Source organism: Talaromyces marneffei, chromosome 3 (assembly GCF_009556855.1).
Source record: "Talaromyces marneffei chromosome 3, complete sequence".
In the NCBI taxonomy this organism is placed as follows: domain Eukaryota; kingdom Fungi; phylum Ascomycota; class Eurotiomycetes; order Eurotiales; family Trichocomaceae; genus Talaromyces; species Talaromyces marneffei.
The window spans coordinates 264,528-282,573 of NC_072350.1; the positions used below are offsets into that span (position 1 = coordinate 264,528).

The 18,046-nt window shown below is 46.8% G+C and overlaps 6 protein-coding genes across 6 annotated transcripts; 1 reads left to right on the plus strand and 5 right to left on the minus strand.

Moving 5' to 3' along the window:
* Window positions 1–1,378: 1,378 nt before the first annotated feature.
* EYB26_003847 (uncharacterized protein) lies at window positions 1,379–7,942 on the minus strand (the record flags this gene model as incomplete). The annotated part of the gene is made up of 4 exons (XM_054263141.1): window positions 1,379–1,396; window positions 1,461–2,396; window positions 2,448–7,703; window positions 7,781–7,942. 4 exons carry the CDS (start codon window positions 7,940–7,942, stop codon window positions 1,379–1,381), a joined length of 6,372 nt encoding a protein of 2,123 aa, XP_054119116.1.
* A 1,629-nt stretch (window positions 7,943–9,571) lies between these two features.
* EYB26_003848 (uncharacterized protein) lies at window positions 9,572–11,361 on the minus strand (the record flags this gene model as incomplete). Its single annotated transcript, XM_054263142.1, has 2 exons — window positions 9,572–11,157; window positions 11,232–11,361. The coding sequence occupies 2 exons, from the start codon at window positions 11,359–11,361 to the stop codon at window positions 9,572–9,574; spliced, it is 1,716 nt and encodes a 571-aa protein (XP_054119117.1).
* Window positions 11,362–11,921: 560 nt separating this feature from the next.
* On the minus strand, window positions 11,922–12,419 carry EYB26_003849 (uncharacterized protein; the record flags this gene model as incomplete). The annotated part of the gene is made up of 1 exon (XM_054263143.1): window positions 11,922–12,419. The coding sequence occupies one exon, from the start codon at window positions 12,417–12,419 to the stop codon at window positions 11,922–11,924; it is 498 nt and encodes a 165-aa protein (XP_054119118.1).
* A 561-nt stretch (window positions 12,420–12,980) lies between these two features.
* EYB26_003850 (uncharacterized protein) lies at window positions 12,981–14,333 on the minus strand (the record flags this gene model as incomplete). Its single annotated transcript, XM_054263144.1, has 5 exons — window positions 12,981–13,374; window positions 13,435–13,826; window positions 13,884–13,991; window positions 14,043–14,062; window positions 14,123–14,333. The coding sequence occupies 5 exons, from the start codon at window positions 14,331–14,333 to the stop codon at window positions 12,981–12,983; spliced, it is 1,125 nt and encodes a 374-aa protein (XP_054119119.1).
* A 503-nt stretch (window positions 14,334–14,836) lies between these two features.
* On the plus strand, window positions 14,837–16,535 carry EYB26_003851 (uncharacterized protein; the record flags this gene model as incomplete). The annotated part of the gene is made up of 2 exons (XM_054263145.1): window positions 14,837–14,908; window positions 14,967–16,535. 2 exons carry the CDS (start codon window positions 14,837–14,839, stop codon window positions 16,533–16,535), a joined length of 1,641 nt encoding a protein of 546 aa, XP_054119120.1.
* Window positions 16,536–17,387: 852 nt separating this feature from the next.
* Window positions 17,388–17,866, minus strand: EYB26_003852 (uncharacterized protein; the record flags this gene model as incomplete). The annotated part of the gene is made up of 2 exons (XM_054263146.1): window positions 17,388–17,654; window positions 17,708–17,866. The coding sequence occupies 2 exons, from the start codon at window positions 17,864–17,866 to the stop codon at window positions 17,388–17,390; spliced, it is 426 nt and encodes a 141-aa protein (XP_054119121.1).
* Between the last annotated feature and the right edge of the window lie 180 nt (window positions 17,867–18,046).

Sequence of the window (18,046 nt, forward strand, 5' to 3'; positions counted from 1 at the left end):
TTTACGGCCAAACTGATGGTAGTATCGCAACCGAATTTTTCGGTAGGAACAAAATATCTAGGTATTTATGTGATACCTAGAGATAAGATTAGAAACTGGCCATTCTCTGATACCACCGAATCCTTGGTTGCATCAAGTGAACGGTACCGGTAGCGGTTGTCGAAGAAGATGAGAATGAGCGGAGATGCCTACGACAGGTTTATTTTGACCCCGAGACCAGCCCGAAGCTTAGCTATTAGATACCTGGTGAATACTGATTCGAAACGCAAGCTCGTTAAGTTTTCCGGGTTCTGTTATTCCATGACATTTAATATCCATTTGTGTATGGATTGTAGAGTTGCAATTATGTCGCCGGTGTTAATATTTAGGGCGGCTGGTTCTTTCTTTAGTCGATGAATGCCCACCACCCACTCAGATTCTCACATGTTTATATGACAGTGTGTAAATCAACCGTCTTCTGTACATTACGATACCGAGATATTTAGACTCGGCCGACGATCAGTTTCTCGATTCTTCCGGCGACGGTGTAGCGCAACAACTCAATAAACTCCTTGGGCTGAAAATCTCACAAATACCCATAGAATAAACCAGTAAAAATCAAGCCTAAACATCGAAACGGCCGATGCATAATGTTTGGGTAATTGGAGGGTTCGTTATGGAGCAAAATTGCGTCGATAGACGCAGCGTCCTATCTCGGCTAGAGTGCTCGTCCAGGCGGTGTTTGAAAACCTGGTGAGCTCCCCGATCGATAAGCATAGCATGGCTGTTGGCTTTTATTGTGCAGTCAATCGGTTTCTAAAAGCAGTAGATCCAGTATTTGCCACGGATTCCCTTCTCGGTGATCGGTACAGCTTCGTACTTCCATTGAATCCGCGCCTAGATGGTCTATCTCAGCATCGTCCATGGGAGGCATCGGAAGCCGGGACTCAACAATTGCGCCAACTTGCAGCCAGAATTCTTTGACGCAGTCCTCACCGGACAAGTGGAAAATCAATTTGACAATCATAGCGTATCCATAGATAAGTCATAGCTAGTATCACCAATATTGCAATAAAAAGGCACATAACCAAACCAAAGCAAAAAGCAGAACGCTGCGTTATGTATTATGCAATAGATGATGATATACTCCATAGCAAGAAGACCAAAGCAAATTGAAAAAAAAAGCAAATGAGAAGAATGGAAAGGTAGGTCATCCTGGAATTAAAAATGAATGTCAAAAAATAACATGAATAACTGGGATATCTTCATGAGTTCGGCCGTAAATTCGTGTTCAATGTGTCCAGCAACAATGACGCCTTATGCAAATTGTGACATGAAAAAGCAAATGGGGAATATGGTCTATTCATAATCGGTGATACCAAAATGGACAGTGAAGGGTTTAATGTCTCTTGTATTTCTGTGAAAAAATTAGCATTATGAGTCATAGATAGTATGGAATGATATAAAGGTGAACAACTTACATCCTCAATTCTTCGTCGATTAGTTGGATCCAAAGAGTTTCCTGCTCCAAGTAAAGTCTGCCCAACCGCACGTGTAGCACCAATGGCAGGCCGGAGAATAACAGTGGGTGCACGTCGCCAGACGGCTCTTGCAGCTCCAGCAGCGCTGCTGCTTTCCATGACTTCGCCGGGAACGGCGACAATGGCGTCTCGTGTCATCAGTAAATCACGCTCGAGACTACGGAATGCGCCTCGAAGACCTTGTACAACTCCCACTGGTTGATCAGCATAGTGGGATATTTGTTTCTTCTCTTCTTCATCCGTAGAGTCGCCGTCTCCTTCTCCATGTGCCATTCCAGTAGTTGGGGCGCTGAGGAAGTCTTCGGCACTCTGGAGAACTGTCTGGGTTCCTATCGCTAGCTTGGCTCCCAACTTTATCAATTCATTCGTGGTGGTCTTGGCGAATGCAAATGCGCCTTTCTGGATGCTGCGCACTATTCGACCATCTTTCTTGTACTCGCGCATTGGAATGACGACTAAATCTTTCACACCGCTTCCAACATTCACCAGGGATCGAATAGGTGCAAGACCTGCTAATACACCTGGTAACTGGTTTCGCTTAATATCGGGCATCCAAATATCATTCAATGTTTGGCCGAGTCTTTCAAAGCCCGAAACACCGTATATTATGACGTGTCGCATGACCATGTCCGCCTCATCTAAGATAAAGAAGTTCATGAACTCGGTTGTGCGTCCAGAGCGTAAGCCTGCATAGTCAACCCGTTTGGGCTTGAAGTCGAGTTTGACTCGTATTGCATTAACCTCAACCCGTTGTAAGAAAGGAGTTTCGCCTGGCGAGCTAGGAGCAGGTGCCGACTCGTCCTTGAACTCAAAGAAACGGCTGAGGAAATCCAATGCGTCTTGGTCGACATGGAGACGTAGAGGTAACACGGTAGCCTAGGGACCTATTAGCATTTGTCTTTTGAAACAAAGTCGGATTAAACATACCTTGAGGACAATTTCAGATGCCGCCAACTCCGCCACAGGCTTCACGTTGATAACCTCCAAGTGTACCATGCTGGTCCCACTTTCACGCACTCCTGCATCGTTCATGTATGTAGCAAACTTCTTCCACGTCGAGGTCGGGATATGATCGAAAATCTCAAGGTTGTTTACTCGCACGTCAATCGTGCTCTGTGTCTCACCGGTGTCTGGCGGGAAGACGACAAAATCGGCCGAAATACCCTTCAGCTCAAAGGTCATTTTGTGATGCTTGCTTCGTGACAGACGTAGCCTTTTCCCACGAGTCGAAGAAGGTCGATTCTGATGGGAAGTGTATCCGGTAACTGTCGTTGACGTGATATAGCTGCCGGTTTCACTTGCCATATCATCAATGTCATGGTTGATAGCACGAGATAGTTCACGAGGGTCTTTATTTGCAGGTATACCAATGTAAATGGAGTTGAAAAGAAAGTCACCAATGACTGATTCCTCTTCATCCTCTTCCGGAGACAGTCGACTCGTAGTCTTTGCACGTCGTTCTGCGGCTTTCATTTCAACATCCTTGACGGCTTTGGAAATTGTGTCTCGAGTGCGCTGCCAGTCATAGCCATCAAATAGATTCCAGATGAAATGTACATCACGAACCCTAACCCTCAACGGGCTACCATGTAGTTTGACTTCATTGGAGAGCCCATAGGTATTTTGAGTGGTGTTCCATCGATGAGCGGTGCCACCAACCGTTGACTTTCTAGAAAAATGATCATCTTGAAAATCAAGTCCCGTCACGCTGGTCGAAACGTTATATTGGGAATGAAAGCTATCCATGAGTTGTCTAGATCGAGACATATCGGCCATGGGATCCATCATACTTGCACTCATCGTGCCTTCTGGAACAGGCTCCTGGGGATAGAAATCGCTAACATAGTCAACCTCGTCGTCAAGAGCGCCCTCGAAGTTGTCTTCAGCTTCGTGTACAGATATTTCTTCGGCATTGGTGACTTGGTCAGTCATGAATGCATCTCCCGTGAATGAGCTCAGCATGTCCTGCAAGGGCATAACCTCGGTACGATATTTAAGCGTGGTGCTCGGCAATGACGGTGGAGCAAGACCGCTGAGAAGGCTAATGAGTGTCTGAGTGGAATCAGCACACGTTTCCAAGATTAGCAAATCGTCCCTCAGCTCCACATCGACAGACTTCTCGCCAACCGCGTCGGGTTGTTGTACATTAACTGAGAGCACTGCCGATGATATGTACGAGACTGGGACAAAACCCATGTTGCTGAATTTGTTGACTTGTTCCTCCTGACTCTCGCCTATTGATCGACGACTTGTGCTGTCACCCCTGCCAATCATTTGCACGTCGTCTATTATCATCATCGTTGCCTTTTTGATTTCAAAGTTGGCCTCGAAAAGGCCCTTCTCTTGGTTGTTGCACTTGAATTTGGCATAAGTAAATACTACCAACCCCTTCGCAGGCATGTCACGTGGATTCAAACCAACAACACAATCTCTCAGAGATACAGCGAGCTTGAAAGGTTTGGTATCAGGTTCAGATCCACCATACCCCCCAAATGATGGGCCTTGAAACTGCGACGCGCTTATTTCCGTTAAATTAGCTACAGAGCTGGCCATCTTGGCGACAAGGTCATCAGGTGTGGCATTATTCCCTAGACCAAGGAACGCTATTATGGAAGGCAGGCTATATTCCATCCTAAAGTCATGGAGCTTGACTTTGACGGTAGGATCCATCTCATCCGCGATGAAACGCACCATCAACATTGGCAAAGATGATGACGAGGTGCTCTGACCTGTAGTGATATCGAGAGCTTCGCCTATCAGTGCTTCGGTCTCATTTCTCCTTAGTGAAATACTTTTCACCTGAGCCGCAATCAGAGATGGAATGCTGATGTGAGCCAATTCGGTATCTCTGGTCGTTAGTCGCAAATCTCCTATTTTCTCGTTGACATGCGTATGACTCTCAAATTCACGGATGAGTACAAGAGTCATGACACCAGGTCGATCATCCTCTGGCAAATACTTGGTCACGCTCGATAATCTCCCAATTTCGTTCGGAAGATCGGATAGAGGTTTCAGTCCTTCAATATCGGGAATTAACAGCTTGGCTGTTGTGACTGTAACACGGAGAACGCCACCCTGTCTACGTTGCCGAAGAAGTGTATCGAGCATTATATCGTCATCCTCCTCATATTTATCTTTTGAAGGCGTAAGCAAAGATAGCAGTCGGTCAAGGTCAACCTCCTTTGGCGAATACAAGTACTCGATTCGAATATTTCCGATGCTGAGAGTTGCTGGGCGCTCCGCGTCCTTGTCAAAGATTACAGGCCCAACAATTTTAGCCTTGTCGATCTGGATACCAATGCCTTCAAATCTGCTTACTGCCTTGACTGCAGTAGTCATGAGCTCGATACGACAGCTCTCACCTACAAGGTCAAGTATAATGCCATCTAGCCTAGCATTTATTTTCCAGGGAGCAGATGTAGGGGTGGCAGAAGGGGCACTCGGAGGTGGCATTCCTTCGAATCGCACACCTCGTGTCGGCTTTTTCAAGGAATCCGATTTATCCCCTCGGACTGTTGAAACAGAAGCCATAGAGCTTCCGAGCTCCATTAGGGTGCTTAACCCACCGAACCATCCAAATATCTCCTCCAATTGCTGTATATTGAAATTGATATGCAATGGTAAGGTAGCAAACTCGAGCTTGGCGGATGACGAAGTTTTGACAACAGTGAGAGTGATATCGCGAGGCACACCCGTTCGCAAGTCCCTGATGGATTCCCTCATCTTGAGATCCTTGTTAAAGGATACCAGGGGCTCGGTTGCGCATCCAAGAATAAATTTCGTCACCTCGAGTTGGAATTTCGTTGTGTCATCCGCAGTTAAGTAGTCAGAAGTAACTGATAATACTTGCGCCTGTAGAATGACATCTTCTACGTTAGATGAGGTGGATTGGGACGATTCCGAAGCCCTTCCTCCTGTATAGTAGGGAACACCGGCCAAGCTTTCCAAGAACTTAACCGAGCAGGAATGAAGCCTGAACTTGAAATGTTTGGAGACCTTCGACGGAGAATTCGGAGTGTTTTTCGAAACACTTGCTTCTGAGTGTTCAAGGGCGGTCACTACCTTTTGGCTTGCCTTAACAAGCAACCATCCGGTTGCTATGTCAAACTGGACGACGGTTTCGCCAATATCAATGGATATGGCTGATGATAGATTTGCGAATGAGAGAGGCTCAATCACATCGACGTTTCTGTGGCTAGGCTGCTCACCATTCTCAAAGGCGATTGATGAAGTGATAGAACTACGGCGTACCGACGCAGAAAAGTCCATCCGCGAAATTCCGAGAGCATCACTATTGATTGACTGGGCCATAGTAGTGCCATGCTCTTGACGCTGTGGTTGACGTTGCGTATGAGGCTCCTGTTGACTACTATCAAAGCTCTCTGGTACCCAAACTGTGATTCTGCTAATATTTATGATTTGGCGAGTAACCTTGAGTTCTTCATTGTGGGTCTTGATATCAGCGCTTGTGTGATGTTCAAAGTCCGGACGATAAGACTCTCGTATCGAAGTTTGCGGCGTATTTCCGTTCTCATGCATAAACGATGATGTTTGACCACCGATCTTTGGGGTTGAAACTTCTGCCTCTTTATTGACAAGAGCCACTGGTTCGCTGGATGCCTCCCTCTCATGGGTGGGTGATTCAAAGTTTCGTGAATCCCAGGCACCAGGCATTCGGGGCTCTCCGTGGCTGGAGGTGCCGCTGATAGCACTCATATACATGCTTGATGCCTCTTCATGACTAAAAATTTTGGACTCCGATAACTCGGCAGGCACTGACCCAGAGCTGGAACTAGTGTGGCTGGATTGACTCTTGACGTCTTCTTCTGGAGATGAAGAAGTAGTTGGCAGGTCTGCGTAGTACGACTGTTGAACCTGTTCCGGTGAGAACAAATGAGATGTCTTTGGAGATGACTGAGATTCCGCGCTCTGCTCCAGTGGTTCGTAAAAGCGGGTATCTTCAACGTTATACTCGTGCTGGCTCCGAGATTGAGGTTCTTCGAAATCGTGCCATGTCTCCACCACTTGCGAGGAGTCTATTTGAGGACTCTGCGGTCTCGGAGTACCGGTATTTTCAGGCGATTGCGTTGGTAACTCAATCGAGTCTTCAGGGTTATCAACGAACTGCGAGTGAAAGACCTCATCAAGGTATCCAGGATTATCCAATAGCTCCTCACCAAATCCATCAAACCGACTGTTTGAAGGGGAATGGGAGTGGTACTCGGATGTGTATCCCGCCTCACTATCTGCGTCGGAGAATCGACCATCCAAAGAATCAGTAGAATTCTCCATGGATTGCCTACCTGTTGCAATGGGGGTTGAAGCCCGGTCCAATATTTGGGAACGATCCAGCATCATAGATTGGGAAATGTGCGGCCCCAAACTCCCAGACAGGGAGGTTGATTGTGATGGCGAGACACTTCGTGCTTGCCCAATACTGTGTCCACGATTCGAAGTTGTGGTCGAAGGGGACTGTGGGGCGGCAGCAAACCGTGCATAGTTGGAGAAGACCACAGGATCAGATATGAGAAATACGCGAATCGAATCTAAGGTGACTGTCCTGCCTGCCACCTTTGGTTGAGTGTTCTGACCCTCTGGTTGAGTAACAGAGCCTATTGATAACTCCCCAACGACCAGTGACACTGTCAACTGGTCCGGTTTGTCCGCCGGAATTCGCTTTATGGGTTCACCTTGCGGAAGATCCATTTCAATGCGGAGGTTGACATTCTTGACCTTGATTTGTAGTCTGCCTACGATTCCCTGCAGGAAGCCGGAAATGAAGCTAGGGAGCGATACCTCCTCATTGCCAAGCCCAACCTCATCTTCATCGCTTAGTGAACTGGTTGAACGCTGTAGGTATTGGGATCGTGATGAGATTGCTGCCTCGATTTCAGCTCTTTCTTCCTTAGGCTCGGACTCAATAAATGACTGTGCTAGATCATTTGTTGTAGGCAACGCTGGTCGCTCAGCAGTACTACCATCCTGTCGATCAGGCTCTCCGGGAGCCGGGGTATTGTTTCCAGATTCGCTTTCAGACAGCAGTTGTATATGCACATCGACACCCTCGACTTCAATGATTATCCCGCTACTGTAGATGTCGGCCGGTATCGTCACTCTGATTAGCGATGCTCGTGCTTTCAGTAGCTTGCATGTTGCTGGTAACCGAAGGAGCGAGGCGAGTTTCTATATGAGGAGGGGAAGTGTCAGCCAAAGAAATCTTGTAGTCGGGATACTAGTCAACTTAATGAATGTTCACTAACGTCTAACCTGAGACCTAACTCGCGTAGCTCAAAAGTACTCCTCTGACCCCATCGTATACCCAAACTATCAAGATCGACCGCCTCGGTGTCAACCAGCTCAAGTCGCGAGAGTGCATATCGCAGCAACCGCTTTTGCACAAACGATGGCAGGAAGTAGTCCATCGCGGCTTGTGTCTTCCGAACCCAAGCCGGGTGAACAGCTTCCTAATTCATCTGGATGGAATAAACAAGGACTGATATTGCTTGAAACTTGTAGTTTGGTATATATGAGATGAAGCTATGGGCTGGGATCGAAGAGCAGGATTCAGAGACGCACGCTATGACCGTAAGAACCCGAGAACACGTCTGTGATGGCTGAGGCGATATTGCGGAAGCGGAGGCGGAAACGATTGAAGATAAGGAGCCCGATAAGCTGGACAAAGCCCCTCGCGAGATAGATATGGGATCTGGGATATGGGCTTCTTGGGAGGTGGTCCAAACAAAGAAGCCACAACCTCAGCCCAAGAATGCAAAAGAAGTTACGTTGGAGAAAGGAAGGGAGCACACTTGAGACAACAAAAGATCATCCTACTATGTAGTAGGTAGGTAGCAGGTAGGTTAGGTTGCCAGCAAGCAGAGCCGAGTGCGTCACGTTGCCCCAGGTCACGGCGACGCCTAACGTTCCGTCGACACTAGACCGCTTTCGGCATTCTCGCCCAAATACAGTTTAGCGTCGCCTGTACTCTCCGCATGAGTCATGTCATTCAGACATAAAGAAATCATCACCAGATCTCTCTACAATACGATCTGCACTTAGCAGTCCCTAACTGAAAGGGCGACCGAGCTCCCTTCAATTGGAGTGACAGCACCCATTTCCTCTATACTTGTCTCAGGCACGAGACAAAGAAAGTTGGCAGAAGGAAGCCCAAGAGATGTTTTCAACCCGTGAGAAGAGACTCACTGACAGAAAGCCAATCGTCCTCCAGCACCCAGTGGTTAAGGCGTTTTCCTGATCACTAACTTGGCAAGGCTGAAGTTTTCGAATCTCTGTCCAGCTGCTGTTGCCATTCTGTCGCTGGCTATACGAAGTTCCGTAAACATGCAGAACTTCTGCTTAGGGTTCCACGCAGAAAGTGAAGCGCCATGAGCAAAAGAGTACATATTTGTCTTATTGATAGGGAAGCTGGTGAGATTATCTATGTGCTACCTAGGTAGATGCACTAGACGAATGCCTGGAAGACGATCAGAAGCAGCTTACTGAAGCATTGACCACCGTGTATTGAGGCTACTTCTAGACACTGGAAAGGTGGATATTAACTCAATGGATATATATAATCGAACTGCGCTGTCATTGGCAATGGATAATGGACATATGGCGGTTGTCTCGCTGCTGAAGTATAGCACTGCATCGTGAACAACTCCGATTGCTGTGCCATGGCGGGCAAGGAACTCGACCACAAGCAGTTAGGTTGCGTCTGAAGAAGGATATAAACAATGAATGGAGCTATACCGGATACAAGATATTTTCCAAGGTTGCATCGAATGTTAGTCCTGTAACGAAACACGTAGTCATTTACTTGTTCGAAAATAGTGAGCTATGAACGACAGAGTGGACACATTTTCCTACAGCTTGTTGTGATATTGTTCGCGATACCTTTGGAATACTATGTATTAAGGTATGACTTCTAGTGTGTGTCATTCCGGTGAAGAGTTGTGGGGGCTAATCACCGGACAAGACAAGCTTTGTGATTGCCATAAGGAGGGGGTAGATGATGCCTTAGGTATTGATTGTGCTAGAATATAACCGCTCTGCTAATCATCAACCTCATCCGCAAACTCCAACACAATCCATTGACAAAATTTTTCAAAATCCTGATACCATTCCTGCAACCTCCTCGCTTTGACTCCCTGGCCAGCTATCCCCTGCTTGATGTCTGTCTGCCACTCGGTCATAGTCTGATCTTCAAAGCAACTCCATCGGATCGAATTTTCGGCCATGGTGGCAAGTCCCGACAACCCCAGATTCTCTAGGCCTTGGAGCGTCTGCCAGAAATCGTGGGTCAGTCCGTTTTTTCCATGACCCAAGACAGCAGGGTCGTCGTTGTTGAGGGAAACGGATACTCCGCGAGACAAGAGCGCGGGAAGCGAGTGATGTTTGATGGTGCTTGATAGGCGGAGGATTTCATTGGATATAGGACAGCATTCGATCAGAATTTTCTTCTCTTTCACTAGATTGATTAATAGTGGATGCTTGTAGAGTGAATATCCATGTCCAATGCGTCGCGTGCCTAGTAGAACTGCATCGTAGAGATTCTTATCCGTGTCATCGCCATCTCCCAGACATTCACCAGCGTGGAAGAAAAAGGGAATCTGGACTCTTTCCTCTGCACAGACTTTGCGAAACCAGAATAGTAACGGTATCAAATCGGCAAGGGTTCTCCCCTTATCTTCTTGACCAACAAGATCGAATCCACATATCATGTCCGGGTATTCATGCTTAGCAATTATGCATTGCTCCATGCTCTCAACAATATCTCTATTCGAAAAAGCTCGAATCGTCGTCCAGATCATCCTCGCGCCATAAAAGTCTTTTCCTTCTTCACTCTCCTTGAACTTTTCAATCTCATCCTTGAACACTCGGAAGAACTCCACAAAGTCGCTTTCTGTCTTCTCGCTCCCCGTTTTGCGCCATTCGAATACGAAGGCTGCTCTGAAATCGACGTATCTGATGCCATCTTTCGCTAATTGTGCAAGCATGCGCCGAAAACATCGTCTGAATATTGGCTCGTAGAATATAATAGACTGTAAGATTGGGAATACGCGTTCAAATATACGCCATATGGCATTCACGCCATGGTGGTGGTAATATGAGTGTTCCGCTGATATCATCATTCGACCCTTGAGCCATCTTCGAAATCCATCTTCCCCTCCATCCGGGAATGTGGTGGCTGATTTGCGAATATGGATAAAGGAAGTCGGTTTATAGTCTTTACTCCATATTGGCTCTTTATTCTCAGACTCTTCAGGCACATGAGTTAAGAACTGGAAGGTGAATGGAGCAACCTCCAAGTCATCCTTGGTCAACAATGGTGCCGGAGCCGACATATGTATCCCCGGCGTCTCAAAAGCCTGATCAATCAAAAAATCAAGATCAAACATGGCGTCCATGTGGGCATGTAGAAGAGCGCCTTTGGGCATTCGTTCTAGGATTTTCCACAGTTTCGTCTGTTCCATGCGCTCCCGGGCAACAGTGAACATCATCCCGGGATACAACAATTCATCGTCTGGGCCATTGTTGTCCTTGGTCCATATTTCGCGAAGTTCCTTTTCACGAATTGTGGATACGATTTTGCAGGCTTCCTGGGCCACAGCGGACATTGAGCTGCGGAATGCAAAGTCTGTAGAAATACGTCAGTGGGATGTTACATAGAGAGGTAATAAGAAGGACAAATAGAATAATGGAAAGTCTGACCATGTCTCTGTTTGTGTTCCTGCTCTACGAGTGCCTCGCGACCGTTGAGATACTTTTGGATAAAGGGATCGTCGACCTGGGGGATCCCTTCGCTCTTCTCCCACTGGATATCTTCTTCGGAGCGAGCCATGGCGAGCGGTATTGGTAATGTTGATAGTTACAAGCTTCGTAATTTTATATATCGGAAGGAGCAGATGTCCTTACTCGCGTGTGATATAAACAAATCAAGAGATCGCAGTTTGTGTTTGGAATGCAACGCGTCAGCCAATCAGAATTCGTTAATTTGGACCCCGCCAGTTTGTGGTGCTGTCGATGGCTTCCGTATGCTCACATCAAGTCATTCAGCACGCCTGGGCACAGTATATTGTATATTTGATCTACTACTAGGCCGGACTAATCGGTAATGGCAGGGGTATCGTATAGTTATTGTCAGGAAGAAGATGGAGGAGTTCTAAAGCTGCGGGGATCTCACGTGCTCACTGACGTCATTGGGACATCTACAGCATATAAAAATTGAAATTAGGGTTAGGGCTATAATCAATCAAGTACAGGCTTAATAACAATCTTGAATCTCAATTGATGAGGTTGTCAACAAATAAACTAGCTCAAAGGCATGATATATAAAGCCTCCCCTTGGGGGTTGTCATGTTGAATGGTTGCCACATTCTATCAGACAATCGATGACCACCACTAAACAACCACATTCAAACCCACAGCAACCGCGAAACACACCCACGCCGCCAGATCAACGGTATAGGTTCGAATGTCATGGTAATACAACCACTCTGATAGCACCTGTTTGGATCGGTGACAAACCCCATTCTTTCCCTGAAGCTCTTTGATTTGAGGCAGCACCAAGGGCGCGAAGGACAGATGACTGGCAGCCAACGCGGCACCAGCAAGGTACCACTTCAATGACTGATTTGCGATCAAGAATTCATAGCGGTAGTAATAGTTTGCCGCAACTGAGACACATGTCGTACCCAGAAGGCCCAGGACGCGCGGAAGACCCGCGGTAAAGAATTGTGTGAAATAATCAGGGATGAATTTGTCAATCTCACGGTCAGAATGCGTGGTGAAAATGCTGAGGAAGTGGTGCTGATCGAACGCGTACCAAAGTGTACAGGTCGATGATATGAGGGGGGCGACGACGAGAGCGGCCAGTGGTTTGAAGGTCATTGGCAACATGTTGTTTGTGTTTTATAATTGATTGTTAATATTTCGATGTGAGAACTCAGATATAGGTTGAAAGGTCATTAAAAAGAATGGCTGAAATAAAGGAGAGGTAGAGAAGTGAAGTAGCGAAGTAGCGAAGTAGAAAATAAGTTCGGACGGGGAGAAGGAATAGGAGGTTGTATGGCTACCAAATGAGGAAGGTATCAGGCGAGGGAAAGCTTCTTTGTCCCTCGCTGAGCGTGGTATATACCTGTAATATTACTGTCAACACACTGTGTAACAAAGATAAGTTCTGTCAATCTCGGATAAGATATGCATGTCTAGTTGATACAGAATCGCAACGTTGTATTACCATAAAAGACATGAGTTGGATACTTTCATGTAATATGTATGTATTACGTCCTTATATGGTATTACGTTCGCTGGCGATGTAGGGTTGGATGTAGTCAGATTACACGTTCAGTTCGTATGTCCAAAAGGGGCGGAGATAAGCACAAAAATAGTCAATCCATACTAAGTCAATCATAATAGTCAAAGAAGGGTATCCGCGTATCCATATGGGTGTCTTGTCAGTCACACCAAATGGTGCCTATCGGAATCCCCCGAATACGCAGAATCACGCCTTGAGCCCCTCGAGGTCATCATAATCCAACTGTCATTCGGTTTGCTCACAGAATCAATCTCATTAGTCACATGAACCTCGAAAGTAGGCTCTGACCTGACTGTGGTAGCACTGGTAGTAGTAGGTCTACTCCTTAAAGTCGTATAACTTCTGAGGGTCGTGAACGATTGGGTCTGTTTGAATCCCTTGATTGCTTTTGGAGTGCAGGGCACACACAAGATCAAGTTGGCGCAGGTTGTCTCGCTCAGAGAGCAGAGTGCCATAATGGAGAAGAAGTAGCTAGTGTCGTTGGAGACGTAGAATTGGGTTGCGTAATATAAGCGGACGGTGCTTGCAGCGCATCCACTATTGTGTGGTCATTGTCAGTATTCTTTTATTGAGGCAAAGTAGTGGTAGATGACATACATTATACCGATAAAGAATATCAAACTAACACCCAATTTCTTTTTCCAGGACATATGCAACCCCCAGATAACTTTCTGTACGAGGACGAGTGGAATAATTTCCAACGTCAGGTTAACTATTGACGACGCCAGACCAAACGCAGGAACACTAAACCGACAGTGTCTGCCAGCAACCAGAACATCCCAATTTCCCGAGAAGGGGGTGCAGTTGACAAGGTCCATGATGAATAAAATGATCGATAGAAGAGAAATTGCAGCACCTGTGGCGTACCATGACCTGCTGAGGTAGGTATTTGTGCCTTCGGGGGCGAATATTCGCGTCCATTCTAACATGATTGCGCATTTGACGAGGGCTATAATCCATAGGTATAGAAGAGTAGCGAGCCAGCAGATCTGTCGCAGAATTTGGAATAGTCAGCTTTGCACAAACCCTAGCGGATGGTGACATACGTATGAAAAGGCTGTGATATCCTTTAAGCGGATATCCCATTCATGAACGAGATAGCCAGATGTTTCGCTGAGATGGTAACTGTAATATATATACACCCAGTACAGGGGCTGATATTCGTTTAGCTACTCCAAAACGAAACTGGTGAGGGACCGACTTACGAAAGCGACGACGGTCAAGTCTGGACGAAAGTCAGGATAGGTTGGTTTGATTAGCCAAATATTCCAGGAAAAGGACTCACAATCAGAAGCGTTGACCTTTTTCATAACATACTTGGCATAGAAACGAATCAAATATGAGATGGCACTGATGACAGCACACAGTGTGATGATGGGAATAGCGATATGATTGCCATTTGGAGGATTGTCAAGATTAGAAACAGAGCCGCTGGGCGGGGGGATAGTTGGACCGTTGAGATCAATGGTCTGTCGTGGAAAGATAGTGTAAGACATTTTTTTTTCCAATTAGAGCAGACAACAGGAGATAAGGTTATGTTGCTAAGTCGACTGATAAGAAGTTGAGGCCGAAAGTTAAATACTTCCCAAGTCGCAGTCCAGGCATGATTTATACCAAGAGAGAATTGATGCGCTCGATGTAAAGAATAGCATCGTGTCAGCATGGTAACGTTCCGGACGGGTGCTTACACACAGCTGAAGAAGATGTGAAAGGTCAGTGCCACCACTCTCTGACAGGCCAGAGTGTATACGCCCCGAGATGTACTGGGCAAGGTCGTACAACTATCCTGAGAGTGATAGTGCGAGTTTCCATGGGCGCGATGTGACCGGTCGCCTGAGGCAGGAGCTCACCCGTCAAATATCTTCAAACTTTTCAGGACACATCCTCTTTTCCTTTCTCATTAAATTCATCAAACCCATGTCTCTCTGCTACGAATTTGCTTTGGAAATCAACGACAATTCATCACACTCATCCTCCGTCTCGTAACGTCCTCAAAAACATGAAGCCAGACGAGCTGGTCACAGCTGAAATCGCCGCCCAAAGTCCCCCTCGAAGGGGATGGCGTTTCTGGGTGAGCACTCCGCTACTACTCTTGTGTGGTCAAGTATTAATATCCCTATGTTTTCAAGGCCATCATGACCTCCATGGCAGTCGCAAGTCTTCTGGCAGGCTTAGACGCCACATCCGTCTCAACAGCAATGCCATCAATAATATACGATCTTGGAACTAGTCAAGGCTACATGTGGATTGCCAACGCTTATCTTCTCACAACCGCTGCTTTTACTCCAATCTTTGGTCAGACTGCCAACATCTTTGGCCGTCGAGCTCTCACACTTTTTGCCATAATCATCTTTGCTATTGGGTCCGCTATCGCTGGACCTGCTCCATCCCTTGGTGCTCTTGTCGCTGGTCGTGCCATTCAAGGTATTGGCTGCGGGGGGATCAACGCTATGGTGGAAATGGTTGTGTGTGATTTGGTGCCTCTACGTGAACGTGGCAAGTTTATGGGCTTCATCTTTGCTATTTATGCCATTTCTACAACGATCGGGCCCATTGTTGGAGGAGCATTTGCGAGCCGTGCCACATGGAGGTGGATCTTTTACTTGAATCTTCCTTTGACTGGACTGACCCTTGTGATGGTCCTCGTTTCACTGAGCGCCTTACCAAGTGGGTCAAGCATGTCGATTAGGTCACTGAAGCGAGTTGATTTTTCAGGGAATGTGCTGCTTGTCGCTGCCATCACTTCGATTCTCCTGGCTTTGACATGGGGTGGCGGTGAACATCCCTGGTCATCTTGGAGAACCATATTACCTCTAGTCCTGGGTCTTCTTGGGTTGCCTCTGTTTCTCCTGTACGAGACTCGGGTCCCAGAACCAACCACTCCCTTGAGACTCTTCTCTAACCGAACTTCTCTCGTCGGTCTTTGGTGTGCCTTTTTACATAACATGCTGGTATTCTGGATTCTTTTCATCCTGCCAATCTACTTTCAAGCAGTCATGAGATTTTCCGCGTTCCGATCGGGTATCAGCATCTTGCCAACGGCTGCCGTCTGCATGCCCTTTACAATAGTCAGTGGTGGGATCATGACGAAGATAGGACGCTATCGTCCCTTGCTAATGGCCGGGTTCGTACTTTTCCCTGTTGCCCTTGGATTATTCACCAAACTCGATCAAAACTCGACGACCGGTTACTGGACTGGCACTCAGGTTATAGGAGCAGTCGCAATTGGTGTTATTATCCCAGTGACTTTGCCCACTATTCTGACCCCTCTACCTGAAAGTGACGTTGCTGTTGCTACAGCTACATGGGCCTTTATGCGTGGATTTGGGACAATATGGGGAGTTGCCATACCTCTGGCAATTTTCAACTCGAAAGTAGACTCCTTAGCAGCCGTTCGCTTATCTGATAACTGGGAAGCCCGTACAGAGTTGTCAAACGGCGGGGCCTACACACTTGCAGCGGGTGGCTTTTTATACCCGGTACTGGGTCTGGAAGATGATCCAGATCTTGAAGCTACCATCAAATCCATCTATGTTGACAGTCTCAAGTTGTGTTGGCAGGTGGGCCTTGGATTTGCGCTACTGGGTTTTTTGCTCACTTTCGTGGCGAAGGAGTTGCATATGCGTACTGAGCTGGAGACGGAGTTTGGTCTGGAAAATGAGTTGAGTAAGAAGAAGGATGTGCCACCTGCTGCGTAGCTAAGGTGTCATGTCCGTCATATCGGCAACTGGCATTTGATGTGCTTATCGCTCGATTCCTGGGAATTCTACTATATTCCCTCGAGCCCCTTTTCATGTTTTTGCTGTAGATTATATTTTCTCTGATCAATCTCCTTAACTTCTGATCTGGAAGCATTACTCCATTCGTTATGCAACTACGTAGTGGGGATCTATTAAACAGTGTGGATCTGGTAACTAGTGGATCAGAAATCATACTATGTATGCAAAGCGAACGGATACCGGTATGCAGCTAGCGGCGGCACTGGCGGGACTCGGGAGCCTAATTCCATGTCCCGCTAAGGCTGTAGCACTTGCGTATTTTACATTTGACGTCACGCATTACAGTAATTTATGCGTGTACTTTGCGATGCTATTGTGTAACGATTGTACTACGTGATGTTGTTACACATGTCCATCATCCAAATGTATATAATGCATTGCTCCACAGGGTGACATTGGCCCCTCATGTCCCAGGCCACGCAATTTATTTTCAGATTGATCAGCGGGCGTGTTACACCTGGTATCATGGTTGCTTTGTTTCAAGCAGAGCATTATGTATGCATATTCTGTCGAATAGGCGACTTTTTAGTCTGAAGGGTTTATTTTCCGTGACGTCATGCATTCATGGCTGGCTAGGTGCATGGGATTTGGATCTGCTTAGCGGGTACGGGAAAATATTACTACGTAGAGTTGAAAGAATCGAGATAAAAATAATGACTTTGATTGGGATTAGAATCATTGCACTCGTTCAATTCTGCTTTGATATCAAGCTAACCATCGCCCCGACTACTTCCTTCTCAAAAGCATCGACCAGCATGAGAGAGGGCCGGCTCACTTAGACATGTTCATCACCTCCCCAGACTCCGTCAAATATGGCACCGCATACCCCACAGTGAGCAACGCCTTGGAGACATCAACCCACTTCTCCTGATCCTTGATTGAAGCATGCCACTCTGGATCTTGCTGCATGTTTGTCATGGCATCTTCGTTAGGCATCAAGTACTCGATGATGCAATCATAATCAGCGTAGTCCCAGGTAGGGCGAAGTTTGATCATGGCCTCCTTGAGGGGCTCATTCATAGTGGCGGGGGTGACGAACTGTCCATTAAGGTTAGTAGATAAGGTTTGATGGAGTAGAGAGAGATGCGTACGAGAGTGTAGGAGAGAACGCCGTGTTTCTTGAAGACGGGCATGGCGAGAGGAAGGTGCTCGTCGACAATCCATTTCATGAATTCCTCGTGGGTGAGGTGTGGCTGGCGGTAGTGGGTGACGGTGTATTTGAGGCGTTGGCCTTCGCGCAGTTCTGCCATGATTGCAATTGGTTCGTGATGGTGTAAATGAACTAGATTAAAAATTGAAATACGGGGTGTATCGGACTTGGAATTTTGAGGAATTGAGGTGTTATCTGTGGAAGGATTGGGAGTGGCGAGGAAGGCGGCTTGGAAGCTCAGCTCTGTTTATTTATATCAGGTAGCTGCCAAATTAGTACC